Source organism: Parasteatoda tepidariorum, chromosome 2 (genome assembly GCF_982258835.1).
Source record: "Parasteatoda tepidariorum strain Cologne lab strain chromosome 2, Ptep-v5.0, whole genome shotgun sequence".
Classification (NCBI taxonomy): Eukaryota; Metazoa; Arthropoda; class Arachnida; order Araneae; family Theridiidae; genus Parasteatoda; species Parasteatoda tepidariorum.
This window is the reverse complement of record NC_141756.1, coordinates 102,299,831-102,318,900: the sequence shown is the minus strand read 5'-3', so window position 1 is coordinate 102,318,900 and position 19,070 is coordinate 102,299,831. Positions and strand designations below refer to the sequence as shown.

Here is a 19,070-nt window from a genome sequence, read left to right as displayed (position 1 = left end):
GTAAATAACCAACATTTTTTCTATGCAATTTTAATTTTCGTTTGTTTTATTTCCAGGGGTTCTGGCTGGTCACGATAATAGAGTAAGTTGTCTTGGAGTAACTGAAGATGGCATGGCAGTTGCCACTGGATCCTGGGACAGCTTCCTCAAAATATGGAATTGATGCTGAAACAAAACATATTTCCTGGACCAGTTATTTGTTGTTTACACATGAACACAGTAGTGTTGCTTCCTCGGCCTTCTTTTGTAACTTTACATCTAGCATTATTTAAGTCTGTGAAGAAATTTACATTCGTATGTGTGTGATTTGGCGTTCATATTCAGACGTGCATGTTTATATCTCTTATCTGTGAGTGAGTGATCTAAAAAAAACAACAACCAATCCTCCCCCTCTTCTATTGATTTTTCTCATTACTGGATTTAAGAAAAAAGAAAATATACAGCTCTGTCTAGTCATGAGTATGTCGCAAAATGCCTGAAGTACAGTTGCTCTCAGTGCACGGTGCTTGCTGTTCTTTGCTTGCATAGTATTCTCTTGACAGTTATATTAACTTATTACCCAGATTTATTGCTCTACTTTTTTTTTTTTTAATGTAATTCTGTAGAATGCCACTTCTGCATATCGGATCCCATTCTTTTGAGGTTTTGGTTTTTTAAAGATTTTTACGGTCAATGTGTTGGCTGGCCTGAGAGATCCGTTTGAGCCCCGGCTGGTCTCTCGCTCACCTAACACAGAAGGGTTGCACATAGACAAATATGGGATCCCATGCGTAGATATGCCATTCTTATTAATTTTCAGAGTTGAGCTTTTTTTTTTAATTATGATCAAGACTATGGACTTGTATCAAATTCTATTCCAGGCTTTAAATAAATGTATCATTGTAAAACCTTATTGTGAAGTCAGTTATGTTACGAGTGCTAGATGTGGATTCCATTTGTAAATAATGTGAATTCGTTATTTGTGGTCAAATCACATGAATAATCTAGATTGTGACTGTTTAAAATGTCTGCCCGAGTCAAAGGGGCAGACCTCCCCCTTCCCCAGTTTCACTCTTCTTGGGACCATGAAGATGATGTGGAACTTGCCCAACTATAATCACTGCTGAAGTATATTCCAAGTTGAACTCAACTTGCAGACTATAAAGTCTGTAACTGCCAATGCAGTGGTAAGAAAGATAGCATATGAAAACAACAAGACAAAAGCTACAAGAGGTTTTTTTAAATAAAAAAAAAATGAAGGTTTTGTGTACTGTAAAAGTTTGTAAATCTTTTACGCACGTCTGTATTATTTATAGTTTTTTTTTTATCAATGCTTTTATGTTATATAAGAAAAAGTTTTACTATGTAGTAACATCTATAAAATATCAATGGAGGGAAAAAAAATAGTATGAAATATTTCTTTGCTATTCTCAAAGTTGTAGTTTTATATAAATTATTAACACAATTTCTCTGCCAACTTTCCTCTCTGTTGGCTTCATTTAGCCAACGTTTTTCTTTTTTCTTCTACCGGGACAGTCCTACTTTAAGACTGCCAAAATAAAATAACAATGCATTTCTGCTGTTTTCTGTCTGATCAGCATCTGACAAAAATGCTGATGGTTCTTTACAATACACTTTTTTTGGTGCATAATGTAATTTCCCAATGTGTTATTGCACTCAAGTCTCTATTCATGGAATTTCACAAGATGGTGGTGTTGTTACTTTCAGGCTGCCCTTGATTAAAATAAAAAAATAACTAATCTTTCTTTCAACAAACGGAAAGGAACTTACATTGTAGGCTCCTATGTTTATATAAGTAGATGTAGTGGAAAATGTAGCAGCCATTGTCTATTTCAAATTTTACTTAATTGTTTTTGTTGCTTTAGCCAGTTAGCATTCTAGCTCGGAGCATGCAGCCTCTTGTGTGTATAGTATTAAATCCTCCCCCCTGTGCTGTCACTTTTACAGCTCTCAGTGAGAGTCGGAAAATACTGTTATATCTGACACTGTTCATATAATACTGGAATATCTTCTTGTGTACAAAGGAGCTGTGCATGTCAGCTTCATTTTATTTTCGCCATTGTCAGTGTGAAAGTCAAATTCGAGTCTAGTTGTGTTTTGTCAGTTAAAACAAAAAAAATAAATAAAATAAAAACCGTATGTAATTTAAAATTGGTGAATAAAGCTGTTTATCTTTACGTCTACTCTTTGTTGCAGTTGCTAAACGCTTTCTTAGCTCTTCCCTGCCACTTTTAACACAGACATACCATCGATACATTTTTAAGTGTGTGTTAGTAGCAATGTTAACTAAATTAACAGTATTTTTGATTCAAGTTTTAAAAAATTTAGTAGAATTTCCAGATTAATTGTTTTAAAAGGTGAGGTAAGCTATGTGAGAGCATGGAGATGCATTTAAAAACTATATTCCAGATTTATAGACAAGAGTTTTAAAAATACCTTTTATGTATATTAGATGCTTTTACAAGTGGTGCTAATGTTAGCACTTTTTGAAGTAGATTTTTTGTAGTGATAGCGAAATAAATATTTACTTTATTTTAAGCATTTTATCCGAAATTATTCTAAATCAGAGTTTAATATAAACTCTAAATCAATCATTAAAGCTGCTTTTTTTAAAATAAAAAAAATTTTAAATATAAAAATTCTCAGATTGAAGAAGAAAAAAAATTTTAATTTTCTAAAAAAAATTTATGCTTTTCTCCAATTCACTTTTAGCGCTTTCTAAATCCCTCTTTTAGGTAATGAATTTTAGAAAATTATATTTTTCACCTTATGATCTTCCCTTAATCAGTGAAGATAAAAGTAAATTGTAAATAACTAAGTAGTTAAATTCAAACAGTTAAAACAATAACAAAAAAAGACACTTTGTAGTTGATGCTTGTAAAATTAGTTTCACATTCAAAATGCAAAATAGTTCACTCAGTTCCACACTCGAACGCTGGAATCCCAAGAACCAGTCACTACAGCCATTCCGTTGTCTGGCATACTTAATGATGAAACTCTGTTTTCATGGCCTGTCAGGCAACCTAAAATTATTTTTGATGTTAAGCAAACTGTATTTCCCCATTTACATACATGTTGAAATAACATTTGCTATTTAATTCAGTTGTGAATTTTAATCGCATTGTCTTTCTTGGTGTTTAATACTATTCCAGGATGCGTAGCGTTTTTAAAAAGTGTTTAAAGGTGCTTATTTTTGGTTTTTAAAAGCCCTTAAAGGTGCTTTTTTCATTGGGTGTTTTTAAAAATTGCTTGATTTATCCCCTTTTCTAAATTAGATTTTCCCTTTACCATGTTGATTTTCGCTACGGATTAGGCAAAAAGACATTGTTTTATTCAATGTTTCCACAATTAATTCAACCCCAATCTATTTAGGCATATTGTCAGTCTGTAGAGTATGAAAACGCTATTCGTTTTACATGATTCAAGATTTTTCTCGAAAACAATGTTAAAAGTTTTTTTTTTTTTTTTTTTTTTTCAACATGGCGGTTAAAAAAGATAAAACCGATAGATAAAAGATAAACAAGAACTCTCCATTCCTGCCTAATTATGATATTTTTTTTAAAGTGCTTAAAAATATTTTTAGAGTGCTAACGCTTAAAAGTTGATTATTTTTTATCGAATAATTTGGCTACGCACCCTGTATAAAACTAATGTGCCATTTTCAATGGCTGTGGCATCGAAAGCGGTACTATCGATACTGTACAAGGTTTATGCTGGGTCTGAGAACCCAGGAATTTAATCAAGCAAGAAATGAATTTTTAAACAAAGTCCTATAAAATATTGAAAAATAGTCTTAAAATTCTCAGTAACAATAAATAGCCAGTAAGGTTCAAATGAAGTGGATCTATTAATTGCAGAAACACTAAAAATTCTGCGATATATTTTTAAAAAATAATATCTTATTAGAATATTTATCTATGCGTAATATACTCTTTCTTAAATATTTTCCTAAATACTTGTATATCTGTAATGTTCACGAGGCTAGTTATAATTGTTTTCAAAAACTAAAGCTTTCTGTAAACATTTATTTTGGTTCTTAAGTAGTACTTAGAATGGCTATACGACTGATATCACTTTATTGAAAAACTGTTGCATTGAGCTTTAATATTTCCAGTTCTTGCGTAAAATACTGTCATCTTGTGAATTTTAAAATCTACATGATAAATCCTCTCCTATTTTACATATTAAAAAATTTCTTTGCTTATTAAATAAAAAACATATTGTATAGTGTATTGCATAAATGAGTAGGGATGTAACAAATATTCAGTATGCCACCCTTTTGCCGTATATTCGATTTGCCAAATATTCCACAAAGTAAAAAGTATTTGCAAAATTATTTTTCGATAATTTTTTTGGGGGGAAAATTTTAATAGATTTAATAAAGAATAATCTAAAATCAAATTTTTTACTGTACATTATTAAGAAGCTTTTACGCATGTTTGTTACGTTCTAAAACTTATTAATTTATGCTCTAAAAGACATGGAAAAGCGAAATTAGAAGAATTTAAACTAGATTTCTTCATAATGATCCATAAGTTTCGTAATGCTGATTTTTTTCTTTTTTAATTATATTCAAGCAAGTCAGTTTCATTCGTTTTTCAACACTTAGTTATAATGAAATGAAGTAATATAATAATAATACGAATAAATAAAAAAGTATGTATAATGATTGAAGTGTTTCCATTATTTTGTCCACCCCCTGTATTTCAGAACTAAGAAGAAAAAAATTTCCTAATTCTTTGATTGTTTTATTAAGTTCTCTTTTTAGCAGCGTTTATATTATGACTGAATTTTTCAAAGAGCGTTTCTAATAAACGTTATTCTTTCATGATCACTTTTTTTCTAAAAATACAGCAATAGCGTCGTTATAAAACTCAAAACGATTTTTGTTGTGGTTTTTATTTAGCTTTTTCATGATCAAAAATCTTATATCTTTATGGACGTTTTTAATATGACCCGGTAATTAACAAGGTTTCTATTTAACTTTAATCTTTTTAAATTCTGAATCGAAACCCCAATTTTCGTAAAATTCAAATTTTCGTAAACCTAGCTTAAATATGGAGATCTGGATACTTTTATAAAAATTTAATTTCCTTGTCTTACTTTTTTTTTTTTTTTTTTTGCTATAACTTTAAAAATAATAAAATTAAACTAAATTTCTGAAACTGTTTAAATTAATTACGGAACTATTGCTTTATAATTTGAGAAGAATGTTTTTAAAGTTGCTCAAGATATAAATTAAAGTAGTTCTTTTATACTGCACATGCACAGAAAAAAGTTCGACTTCAATATCTTAAAAATTTAAAAAGTTTCAAGCCATTTTCTAGGTAGTTTTCGTACTCTTTAAAAGAAAGCTTAAAATGATAAGGGTTTTTCCACAAATTTCACTTTGTACTATTAAACAAGATTTATTAAAAAGATTCCGGAATTGTTGGGGGGGGGAGGGACACACACTCTTAAAATATCTTTTCTTAAGCATATATTTCTTTATACTATCACATTTCGGCGTGTGTGAACGTTTATTGTTGGTATTATTTGTTATTTAATTTTATCTTATAATACAAAATAATATTTGTAGAAAACCCTTTATCAATTAGTTTTCTTTAAATAAAAGTGCAAAATCTGAAAAAATTGCTGGAAACTTTTCGAATTTCTTAAACATTCAAATCGGTCTTTTTTTTTCCAATTGTTGCCAAATACGTTTCATTGCAAAATTCTGTGGGGAAATTTTTTATTTTCCCGCTTATAAGTCGTATTCAAGAACTATTTTAATTGCTTATATATTGCACAATTTTCGACGAATTTTGTTTTAAAGTTACGACAAAAAAATTGCTTTTTTATAATTAAAAAAAATGTCCATATTTCCATAAATATTTAAGCTAGGCTTACGAAAGTTTTTCCTAATATTGTTTATAGTAACCAAAATAATTATTGCAAGTTAAAAATTTATGGCTACATTTTTGGGCATAAGGTGTTCAAAAACACTTTTTCCAGTTTGTAATTTATTGTAGGTCCCTTAAACCTCTAAAATCTTTGAACTTCATGAAAAATCGCATGATCTAAATACTTCTGAAGTTATAAAATAATTCTTTAAGTATTTCTTGGGAAATATGAAAAAATGTATTAGTATAGAAATGTTTCCATTATTTTGTCCACCTCCTGTATTTCAAAGCTAAGAACATTTTTTTTTAAATGTTTCTCTTTTTTTTTATTATGTTTTCTCTATCATCGTTTTTATTACTACAGCATTTTTTAAAGAGCTTTTCTAATGAACCTTATTCTTTTATGGAAATTTTTTTCTGAAAATACGACGGCGACGTCAAAAAGTTAAATTAAGATTTTCAGCGTTAAATCTTTCGTTTAAAAGTTAAGAACGATTTTTGTTTATCAAAAAACTTATGTTTTTATATGAGTCTCGGTAATTAAGTGGGTTTAACTTTTTTTTTTGAAACTGTGGTGATTGGAAAACTGAAATGTTTAGTTTCTTTTAAAAATTAAGATATTTTTTTTTATTTTTTTCTGTTTTGCATTCGCATATAATCTTTTTTTTTTTTACAGGCGTTTTTATGATAGTGCTGCATTTTTAAAAGCGTTCCTGATCGACATAATCTCTTGCAGTGTTTTATAGATAATTTTTTTTTATATTTTTCGAAAAATATTGCTTGTAGTATTTTTGTTTTAAAAATTAAGAGGTTATTTTTTGAATAGCTGTTAGTTAGTTTTTATTATCTTAAACATTTCTATTAAGTTTTTACCCCATACCAATAATACATTTAAGTTTTGATTATTTTTAAATCTTGACTAAACTATATAAAAAATATTTTTTTAATGTTGCTATTCAGGCAAATCACTATTCGTTACATCCCTAAAAAATAGTTCTAGAATTTTGTTGACGTTTTTACTATTGAAGTTGGGAAGTTTTATTTCTGGAATTGAGTGGCAGTTTCGGGCATAACTTATTAATCTTAAAAACGTAGTTTTTCAAAGCTTCGATGTCAGAAGAAATGGGCTAGAAAATTAATTGTAAAATGCTTAATCGACTAAGATCTCCTCTGAAAATTAAGTTTATTAACTCGTAACTGAGCTTGTTTTATTCATAAATTTAGCTTTGAAACTTAAGCTTCAAAGAAGTGATTGACACGTAATTTTCTAATTAATTTGATCGAAACATTTTCGTATTGTAAGATAAACCAATTGTCACATTTCCTGTGATTTAAAATGACAGAATCGAAAATTGAACAAAATCGGACTAATAGAAACAAAAATTTTAAAAACTACCTGTGAAACTTTATTGAACAAAAGCTATCCAAGATTTTTTTTTATCTCCTTTAAACCCTTAAGGTTAAAGGAAATTCGGTGTATAATTCAGATATTTCTATTTTATGCAATTGTACGTTAAATCAGTATTAATTCCGGTGTCTTGGTTTCTATTTTGTCCCCTGAATGTAATATAGTCTGGTGATTTAAAACGGGGATTAACTGATAACGGATCATTAACCTTTTAACTGTCAAGTTATTTGGGTACAAAAATTGTCAATTTTTTTATTGCAAAACTAAAATGTTTAGCAAATGTTAGCTATATTTTTAATTACATGCACAAAAATAAGTTTTCATAGCCACTATATATCCGCTTGAGGCGGCTGCCGCTCAGTGTGGCAGTGGGAATGTTCGTTTCTAGTGGAGCATTTTTTCCCGAAAATTAATAACAAAAAATCGATTTAATAATTTTCTAAAAAATTAAATCTAACACTTCAAAGAACTTAACTCCATTTTGCAACCAAAAATACCACGCACTTAGAATCTAAATTTCTATCCTTTTAAACTTTCAGTAAAGTGCTGCCATCTATTGTTCTAAATTAATTTCCGAGATAGATTCGGATTTGACAAAGAGGTGAAGCAGAAATAAATTTCTCCCGATATATATTCGGGTATAACATTACGATGCACTCAAAAAGAAAGAAAAATTTACCCCGAGAGGTGCTTTGGCATGAAAGGTTAAAGAACATGTTAATTAGTAAGCAAGTGAAACAAAAATCAGCTAAGCGCCACTTATGCTTGCAGGGATTGGACAAAATAATGGAAACACTTCTATACTAACACATTTTTTTATCGTTCTCAAAAAATGCTATGAGAATTACTTTATAAATTTAAAAGTGTTTTTTAGCGTATGCGATTTTTCATACTTTTTAATGTAGCTTAGAGGTTAAGAAGGATTGTCATTAAATCATAAACCAAAAACAGTGTTTTTAAACACCTTATGCCGAAAATATAGTTATAAATTTGTCACAATTGTGGGGATAGTCACATCGACAATGTCAACCTTCATCTATGAAAGTGTACCCCACCATGGAATCGAGTTAACATGTTTTATATACTAGTGAATTGGAATTATATTTTTTTGTCGTGGTAGATGCACAACAGTACTCCCCAACCAGAATTATATCTGTGATACAATTCAATGAACTAGTTGATTTATTGTTGTTTTGTGAGAAGCCGGGAGAGCTGTATTAAGTTAACGATATGGGTCGCTCCTCTTTTGCCATTATATGTATACAGGTCGACGTTTTGTAATCGAGACTGAGTAGCAGTCAACAAGTAGCAAGTCATGTGGACAATACATTGAAGTAGACGTATTCGAATCGAAGTGTGAGTTTCTCTCAAGGTAGGCGTGTTCACATCACGTCCGGATCACCAATGTGGGGGGAGAGTTGTTATCGACAATATCATCCTTCTATGAAAAGGTACCCCCCACCGCAGGGTTTAAGCTGAGTCTAAAAATTCATTAGCAAAAAAGCTAAAATCTGAAAAAAAGTTTTAGCAAAATGCTAAAATGCCATTAGACTTCTAAAATTACTTTATATCAAACAAGTACTGTAAGTTATCTGACAAAGAATAACTTAATTCCGAACTATGGGGCATCCTGCTAGGTATAAATATATTGAACATTTCGATTTTATCCAAATCTCCCAATCTATCAGTAATATTTTCAACGATACAGTTTAAAAAATTGTGCATCAAATTACGGAATCTTTCCCTCTGTTTCAGTCCATCTAAAATTATATGGCCCTGAAACTCAAATTTTTCACTTTCCTTCTTAGGCACATCAATTAAAAAACTCATATAATGAGTGCCGGTGCCATTTTTTATTTCTTTTAAACTTGAAATACAAGCCTTCACACTTGATTGAACATATTCAAAATTTAAATTAGATTTTTGAAATATGAGGCTTAATTTATTAATGTTGAACATGATATCATTCATGATGGCAGTGGTTGCTAAAAACAAAAAAGTAGTTATATTTTTTAACAACCCTTGAGCAACAGGACGTTTGTCTTCCATTAAAACACTAACAAGAGCTTGCCAGTTGCAATCCAGAGCTATAACTGAATTCCCCAAATCCTTTAGCAAAAATGCGAAAATGCTTTGTTGAATTTTAGCATTTTTGAGGGGTCTTTTCGCATTTTGCGAAAAAAGCTACCGTAGCGGAAACCCTGCCCCACCGTAGAATCGAGTTAACGTGTTTTATACTGGTGAATTGGAATTATATTTTTTCGTAGTGGTAGATACACTATATCAAAATATGTAATAATTGCACAAAATTTCGTGAACCTCGCTTAAATATTTATGGAAATATGGACATTTGTTATTAAAAACAAATTTTTTTTGTTTTACGTTTTTTTTTTGCAATAATTTAAAAAAAATATTCAATAAAATTAAACAAGGAGCAGTTTAAAATTAATTATAAAATTATCGTTTAAAATGACGCAAGATATGTGTATTAAAGCAGTTCTTTTATACTGCGCATGCGCGAAAAAGAATTCTTAATTTTGTAATGAATTGTATTTGGCAACTAATAAAAAAAAGTCCGATTTGAGTCTAATAAAAAAATTTAGAAAGTTTCAAGCCATTTTCTAAGTAGTTGCCGTACTTTTTAAAAGAAAATTGAAATGATATGGGGTTGTCCACGAATTTTGTACTATTGAACAAGATCTATTAAAAATGATACCGGCCTTATTGGAGATCATCTTCATAAGAGTATCTTTTTCTTTGCTTGTTTTCTATTCTTATAAAAATCATACATCTGTGTATGAACATTTATTATTTAATTTTGCCACAAAAAAAAAAAAAAATTGTAGAAAACCCCTCATCATTTTTAGTTTCTTTGAAAAATACGAAAACTATTAAGAAAATTTAATGAAACATTTTAAATTCTTAAGATATTTAAATCGGACTTTTTTCATTAGTTGCCAAATGCGATTCACTACAAAATTATGAAAGAATAAATGTTAAATTTTTTCCTCGCATGCGCAGTGCAAAAGAACAACTTTAATTACTTGTATATTGCATAGTTTTCTACGATTTTTTAAAAAATTTTTACAACAATAATTTTGTAGTTAATTTGTAAGACTGCTCTATAAATTCTGTTTATTGAATATTTCTGAAGTTATAGCAAAAAAACGTAAGGCAATTTTTTTTTTATATAAAAATGTCCATATTACCACAAATACTTAAGCGAGATTTATGAAATTTTATGCAATTATTGGATATATTATCCAAAATAATTGTTACAAATTTATTGCTACATTTTTTGGTATAGCATGTTCAGAAACACTATTTTTCGTTCGTTATTTATTGTCGGTTTGTGATTTATTGTTGTAGTCATAAAATGATTTTTCAAGTATTTCTTAAAGAAATATGAAAAAATTTATTGATATAGATGTGTTTCCATTATTTTGTCCGTAACCTTTATACGGTTTTCTATCCATTAAATTTGTTTAGAAATCAGAATTTATTTTTCATAAAATATTTTCTTTGAACGAAATATTTCATATTTATTTCATGATTAACAGGGTGCGTAGCGTTTTTGAAAAGTGCTTGAATGAGCTTTTTTTTTATTTACGTTTTTTAAAAGCCCTTAAAGGGGCTTCTTTTTATTCGGGATTTGTAAAAACTGCTTAATTTTCTGCGTTTTAAAAAGAGATTTTATTTTTCTTTGCCGTGTCGATTGTCGTTCTAAATTACAAAAAAATGCACGATTTTCAAAATTTTTTATGCAATATTTAGAAGAAACTAGATATTTTATCTTGATTATGTAAAGTTTTTGAAAATGCTTTTGAATTTTGTGTTTACAAATTAAGAACTTTAAATGATAGAAAAAAATAATTTTTATTCCTGCACCGATCCTAATTATGATTTATTTTTTATTTTTTTTGGAAAGTAATTAAAAATATTTTTAAGTGCTTAAAAGGTGCTTATTTTTTGTTGAAAAATCTGTCTACGCACCCTGATAGAAATAGTTAAGAGATTTAAAATTGTAATGCCCTTAGTCGTCAATCGGCTACCTGGGACCCATGACCCGACTGTGCTGATAACTTCGGTTAAGTGCTTCTTTAGAAATGTGCTATTTTTTAATTTTCAAAATTAAAATATATCACAAAAAAATCCAAAATTTTAGTAAAACCTTCATAAATTCTTAAAATATTACCTGTTTTTAGCGTAAAAAAGATTCTTAATTTAAATGTTTTATAGCCTATAATAGACAAATACCTATTTACCTGCTTAAATACCTATAATAGACATTGAGTGCCTCTTCAAACACTGTGTCTAGGCCCATGCGATAAAAAGGCCCCACACCCTGTCTTCTCTGCACGTCACTACAAGGCACAATATAGTTTGTCTAAAGTAAGAACTCCCCTTGCCTATCGTCTGAACCCGTGGGGGTGACTATGGTAACGAGGTATAACTGTCACTGTTTAGGACTAGTTTTGGCTCTGGTCGGCAGGAGAAAGGGCATCTTCTTCGGTCTATTGTGTCAGCCATGGAATGAAGAGAAGCTACCTTCCCTGAAATGCGCTATTCTCTTTTCCATAGCAGCCGACAGACTCACACTTTGTGGCGGGGGAGTTCTTACTGTAGACAAACTGTAGGTACCATGAAGTTTTGCTCCTAAAACGTAAACTATACACAGCAGCATTAACCGATCTGCATGTGGCAGCAATCAACAATCTGTTATACATTCCGTCAGATGTGCCATTTCGCCATACATAGTAGCCATTTTCATTTTTGAAACTCATACATAAGGTTGGCCCGCAATGGCTCAGGGGATAGAGCGTTCGCCTTCCAATAAGGTGAACCGGGTTCGAATCCCAGTGATGGCTGGTCGATACGAATTCCGCATCCGGCTTGCACTAATTTCAGTGCTGACGTGAAATATCCTCAGTGGTAGACGGATAATGGTTTAGAGTCCCTTTATCGTCAGGCTAACCGTGGGGGACTCTTGTGGTCTTCCTCTTCCTGTAACGCACATGCGGGGTAGTTCCATCAAAAAATTCTCCACGGACCGCAAATTTCTTTCCATACTTGATCCACTAGTTCCCTTATCTTCTGAATTGGGTTCAAAATTACAAGGCTATAGAGTTGAAAATTAATAGTCGTAAACCCACAATTGGATAGGCTGTACAACAACGGTTATAAAATAAAGGTAGTGTTGGAAACATGAAATAAGATAATTACCATTATGTTTTGCCTTGAGAGTGTCCCAACTATGTACTGCAGAATCATCCGATCCACACATCATCATTCGACCACTTGTAGACAATCCACAAGACGTAAATCCACTTTTATTAGAAGGTGTCTTGTACAGTCCGATCTGCTGGTCAGCTCTGATGTCGAACATGCGGGCTGATTTATCATCGGATCCCGTGCCGAAGTAGAAACCGCTCGAATGGAACTGCAATAAGAACACATAATTAAGAATTAGAATAGGTATGTGATAAAAGAATCGCATTTCAGAATAATTTTTTTGAGTTTGTACATTTTGGAAACTGAGACATCAGTTGGCGAGTTTCTTGTGTGACAATCAAAAATGTTTTTTTTTTTTTTTTTTTTTGCAAATGAATTTTATTATATTCTGCCTGGCAATAGTACAACATGCAAAATAAATAAATGTTTTTCTGAGAGATGGCGCCACATTTTCTTTTCAAAACAGCGAGTCTAATCGAAATATCAGCAGTGAGTAAAACCGAGATAATTTTTCAAAGCAAGTCGATTTAATTCCTATAAGTAGAGAAATCGAGTCGACATTCGGTGGCAAAGACCGTAAGTATGAAAGAACCTCGAATCTACCGAAATTGCAAAGAAGTTAAACAAGGCTAAATTACTTCTTATACTTGCATCATGGTATTTTTATGGCAACTAATGTTCCCTATATTCGAAAAATATTTCCGAGAACAACGAAATGGATGCAGCTATCTATTTCGGATTTTTTTTTTTTAAATTGGTATAAATCACATTTTAAAAATTTTAATTTACTATATTTCAACCAACATATTTATATGGCTTATAAATGTACTGGATTGGAAAAAACCGAATGAAGAATTTACATGCTCCCATAATAAATTCTTCACTTGGATTTTTTTTTAAACTGTGAGCTGAAAAAAAGAAGACATTTGTAATTTCGGTTCACGCAGTGTGCTTCATTTCGAATGAGACAAAAAAATAATAGCATACCACAATTGATTTAACCGAAGCAAATTAATTCTGATACTACAAACTAATTTTATCTGATAACAGCGAAAAATCTTCCACTATCAAAAATCGTTAAGACACGGTTCCCAGCAGATCACCGAAGTCAAGCATCACTGGCTGTTGTCTGTGTGCGGGTGGGTGACCACTTGGATCAGTCTGCGTAGGAACCGAGGGTGTGCGGTATTGGTCCTCGTTAAACTGTTCTACCGTAAAGTGCTCGAGCGAAGGTGCCATCCCCTCTGCGGAGGATCAAAATTGTGATGGCATGTCTTCGGATCATCCTCGGGGATGTTTCCCAAACCGTCGCCAATAGCCCATTGTACAGCTCTAGTGCAACGTAAAATGAACAAAATCAAAATCAAACCACTATCAAAATTGCTGTTGGGGGTAATCTTAATCAAAAGGGCGTCAACTATGCCAGAAAAAGCGTACTGTGTTTTGAAATACGCCAGAACACCATCGTTTTAATAGATTTTAGCATGAAATTCTTCAAAATCTGCATGCCTATGCCACGATCGCTCAGGGGATAGAGCGTTCGCCTTCCAATGAGGTGATTCATTGGAAGGCGAACCGGGTTCGAATCCCGCATCCGGCTTGCACTGATCACAGTACTGACGTGAAATAACCTCAGTGGTAGACAGATCATGGGTTAGGGTCCCCTTGCCGTCAGGCTAACCGTAGGAAGTTCTTGTGGTCTTCCTTTCCGTGTAACGCAAATGCGGGTTAGTTCCATCAAAAAGTTTTCCACGTAGGCAAATTTCTCTCAATGCTTGATCCAGGAGTTTCCTTATCTTCTGGATTGGGTTCAAAATTACAGAACTACGGAGTGGAACATTAGTAGTCGTAAACCCAAAAATTGGATCGGCTGTTCAACGACGGTTATGAAATATAAAATAAAATTGCATGCCTGCAATTAAGTTGAAAATCGTCACAACATGAAACTATGTTTTATTCAAAGTGTTCGTACCCCCATTTAGCTATCGGAAAGGTATACGTAGAACATCAGTAGAAACTCGAATAACTATAGTTTCACTGTAGATTTAATTTATTTAAGTAAATAAATGGTTACCTTCATAAACACACTCCCTTTTTGCCCCATTCTTTATAAATAATTTCAGTACATAATTTGTAATTATAGCCAACCTATTAGCTGCTAATTTTTACAGTTGTTAGGAAGTTTTCACAAAAAAGCATTAAAAGAATTTTAAAAAAATTCTAAAAATCAAGCTACTGCGCCAACACTTAAAATCCTAGTTGACTGAATAATCTCCGAATATTGTGTGATGGTGGGTAAAAAAATTTTTTTATTTATCAAACATTAAAAATCATGATTTATATGAAACATAAATGTTGCCTAAGAACATAAATGTTGCATAAGAAAAAGTTTTCTCTTCAATTGTACAAAAGAATACTTATGCAAACTGAATTTGTTAATTTCTAAAATGAATTAATTCAGTTTGCATAGATGACCTTACAGTAATTTGAATAATTTAATTATAGGAAGGAAGAATTGATGAAAGATATCTGAGGAATACTTACGCAAACTGAATTCACATCTGATTCGTGACCCCAGAATGTTTGTTTGCATTTTCCATCTCGAATATCCCACAGCTAAATAAAAACGGGAGATGTTTTATCCTATACAAATAAAATTTATAATATATGATGATAAAACTTAATCAAAACTAAAAAGAGGTAAATTTATTAAAAAATTGCTTGCATCTTTTTTTCTTTCCTTGTTTTTTACTCTAAAATTTCAAAATGCGCTGACGAGGGGTTAATTAATGCCAGACTTACAGCAGGAAAAATGCTGACTCCAGAAAATATCTAGATCTTCTTGTATATTACATACTATAAAAATAAGAACCTAAAAAACAATATTGAGACAACCTACGAAAGTGAAACCTTAACAACTACACAATATGAAAAAAAAAATTACTTAAGAACGAAAAATTATGCGAAAAATATTTATATCCGTGGCAGATAATCATATTTAGAGAATCAGAACAAATTTATAAATTGAAAAACTATATGAAGACAAAGATATAATTACCATCATAGAGTCTAAAAGTCTACAGAGGTTAATAAGAATGAATAAAAATCGACGTTTAAATAAAGGTTTTTTTTTTTGCCGATATATAACACGAAAGCGAAATGCTGAAAAACTCAGAAAACATTGGCTTGAGAAAGTTGAGAGTAACTTCAAAATCAAGAAAGTTAAAAGCTATAAAAAGAAAGCTGATGATCAAAGAGTTTGAAGATATGTGGTGCGGGAGGTGTTATAGCACCAAGGAATAAATAAGCAACTACGAAGTTTCTTAGCTATAGCAGATTAACACATACCTCAGTAAATCGTCAGCATCGTTCTAAGTAAGCTACCAACGAGGGTTCTCATCAAGAGCAGTAGATAATCGTCAGCATCGATCTAAGTAAGCTACCAACGCAGGTTCTCATCAATAGCAGATTAACACATACCTCAGATAATCGTCAGCATCGATCTAAGTAAGCTACTAACGAGGGTTCTCATCAAGAGCAGTAGATAATCGTCAGCATCGATCTAAGTAAGATACCAACGCAGGTTCTCATCAATAGCAGATTAACACACACCTCAGATAATCGTCAGCATCGATCTAAGTAAGCTACCAACGAGGGTTCTCATCAAGAGCAGTAGATAATCGTCAGCATCGATCTAAGTAAGCTACCAACGCAGGTTCTCATCAATAGCAGATTAACACATACCTGATAATCGTCAGCATCGATCTAAGTAAGCTACTAACGAGGGTTCTCATCAATAGCAGATTAACACACACCTCAGATAATCGTCAGCATCTATCTAAGTAAGCTACTAACGAGGTTTCACATCAATAGCAGTTTAACACACACCTCAAATAATCGTCAGCATCGATCTAAGTAAGCTAACAACGAAGGTTCTCATCAATAGCAGATTAACACACACCTCAGATAATCGTCAGCATCAATCTAAGTAAGCTACCAACGAGGATTCTCATCAATAGCAGATTAACAAACACCTCAGTAAATCGTCAGCATCGATCTAAGCTACCAACGAGGGTTCTCATCAATAGCAGATTAACATACACCTCAGATAATCGCCAGCAAGATCTTAGTAAGTTACTTCTTAGCTATAGCAGATTAACACACACCTCAGTCAATCATCAGCATCGATATAAGTAAGCTACTTAGCTATAGCAGATTAACACACACCTCAGCCAATCGTCAGCATCGATCTGAGTAAGCTACTAACGAAGGTTCTTAGCTATAGCAGATTAACACACACCTCAGCCAATTATCAGCATCGATCTAAGTAAGCTACCAACGAGGATTCACATTAATAGCAGATTAACACACACCTCAGTCAATCGTCAGCATCGATCTAAGTAAGCTACTAACGAGGGTTCTTAGCTATAACAGATTAACACACACCTCAGCCAATCGTCAGTATCGATCTAAGTAAGCTACTAACGAGGGTTCTCGTCAATAGTAGACTACCACACACCTCAGCCAATCGTCAGCATCGATCTAAGTAAGCTACAAACGAGGGTTCTCGTCTATAGCAGACTAACACACACCTCAGATAATCGTCAGCATCGATCTAAGTAAGCTACCAACAAGGATTCTCATCAATGGCAGATTAACACACACCTCAGTAAATCGTCAGCATCGATCTAAGTAAGCTACCAACGAGGGTTCTCGTCAATAGCAGACTAACACACACCTCAGTCAATCGTCAGCATCGATCTCATGATTTCTATTTTTAAATCTGAGTTTATGAATAACTTTGAAATTCGTCATTTAACAGTTTTAACTTACTTTCACACTTCTGTCAACAGATCCTGTCACAAAAGAGGTCTTGTCAGGATGTAATGACATGCTTATCACGTCACCGGCATGGCCGTCACATTCAAAGTCTTTGACACCCTTCTCCAAATCCCACATCATTCTAAAACACATAAACAATAAATATATACATCATCATTAGGGTGATTCGTTTAAGTGTGTACAGATTTTGATGAAATAGCCACTTTTCGTCATGGAGCCTAAGGTATAGCAAATAACAGAGCGATCGCTTCATTATCATTTCTTTTTAAATATCCTAAGTTCCGGCTATAAATATCCTAATATCCTAAAGTCCAGCAGTGGACTGATCGTAAAGACACTGTTCCCAGTAGAACAGTAAAACATCACTGGCTGCTGTCAGTAAGCGGGTGGTTGATCACTTTGATCAGCCTGCGTAGGGACTGAGGGTGCGCGGTATTGTTCCTCGTTAAACTGTTATATCGTAATGTGCTCGACTTCGCCCGCAGGTCGTCAAACTAGTAAAACAGGAGAGCCATCCCCTCTTCAGAGGATATAAATGCTGATGGCATGTCTTCAGATCATAAACAGGGATGTTTCCCAGACCGTCACCAATAGCCCATTGTGCAGCTCTAGTGCGACGCAAATAAGTTAACTACCTATCTACCCTTCCGGCTATTTATTCCTATTTAAATACAAAGAGTTGAAAATACCTCCATGCTTAATCCAGTAATGATTTTTATTAACATTTTACTTTTATAGTCAGTAATCCTAGATCATTGGGAGAAAATCGATGTTTCCCAACACATTTTTTTTTTCTTCAATTTTTGCGTTTTATCGAAACTTATGAGGTTCATGTTATTCTTAAATTTCTTTTTATTTTGTCCTGAATCAATTTAGGCATGGTCTTTCAGCACAGTCATCATTATTGGATTTCGAGATGTCAAGCATATCTTTACAAGCCCCTGGAAAAATTTAAGAAAGAAAAGAAGAGGAAAAATCGCACCGAGGTTGAGATCCGGAGTTGCTGCTTACATTTTCATATCAGCCGATCCAGTGATTAGTTTGTTGTCGTCTAGAAATCTGCAGCAGGAAAGAAAACCTTCAAATCCCATCATCTCTCTCCTAACCTTTGCAGTGCCGTTACTGTCTCTGGAGTTGACATCGTACACGGTGCACATATTGTCCATGCCACCACATGCCACGTAGTTGCCTGATGGTGAATAGGATGCAGTCATCACCCAGCTCGACTGAAGAGGAATGATTCTAACCTAGAGGGAAACAAAATATTAAAGAATAAGTCCACCCTGGCAACAATTTTATCTTGACTCCAGTTTGTCTGAGTGAGCCATAGTAATTGCGAAAATTTAACTGGATTCTGCCCTAATGTCAACGTGAATATGAATTTTTCTCAGCTAGATGACAAAGTTAACAATCAGAAAACTGCATTCGGCATGATGGGCATAGAATTGTCAGAAAATCAATAAAATAGACAGAACGATATTTCGTCTGACCATTGGAGGGGGAGGGGGACTTTATAACTATATTAGGTTCCAGTCAATTTTCTTGTTATATATGTATAATGAGGTGAAAAATTTAAATACCTCCATAAAGTTCAATTCTTCATTACGGAAGTAGTGAAGCAGAGGGGGCCCCCAAAGAAGGTTTTTGTCCCGGGCTCCAATTAGGCTAAGTCGGGCCCTGTGGTTACAATTAAATAAAGGAAGAAA

The 19,070-nt window shown here is 32.6% G+C and overlaps 2 protein-coding genes across 5 annotated transcripts in view; one reads left to right on the top strand and one right to left on the bottom strand.

Annotated features, from left to right (window-relative positions):
* Gbeta13F (guanine nucleotide-binding protein subunit beta-1) overlaps positions 1-2,177 on the top strand; it is a 28,801-nt gene extending 26,624 nt beyond the window's left edge. For all 3 annotated transcript variants that reach the window (XM_087157914.1, XM_087157915.1, XM_087157916.1), the window contains one exon: positions 57-2,177. In XM_087157914.1, coding sequence (XP_087014040.1) covers positions 57-163 — 107 coding nt within the window. In that variant the 3' untranslated portion in view covers positions 164-2,177. The remainder of the gene's footprint in view (positions 1-56) is intronic.
* Positions 2,178-2,424: 247 nt separating this feature from the next.
* Positions 2,425-19,070, bottom strand: part of Gbeta76C (guanine nucleotide-binding protein subunit beta-2) — a 45,905-nt gene continuing 29,259 nt past the window's right edge. For both annotated transcript variants that reach the window (XM_087157912.1, XM_087157913.1), the window contains 5 exons: positions 18,376-18,611; positions 17,356-17,485; positions 15,067-15,138; positions 12,514-12,730; positions 2,425-3,023 (listed from right to left, as the gene is read on the bottom strand). In XM_087157912.1, coding sequence (XP_087014038.1) covers positions 2,917-3,023; positions 12,514-12,730; positions 15,067-15,138; positions 17,356-17,485; positions 18,376-18,611 — 762 coding nt within the window. In that variant the 3' untranslated portion in view covers positions 2,425-2,916. The remainder of the gene's footprint in view (positions 3,024-12,513; positions 12,731-15,066; positions 15,139-17,355; positions 17,486-18,375; positions 18,612-19,070) is intronic.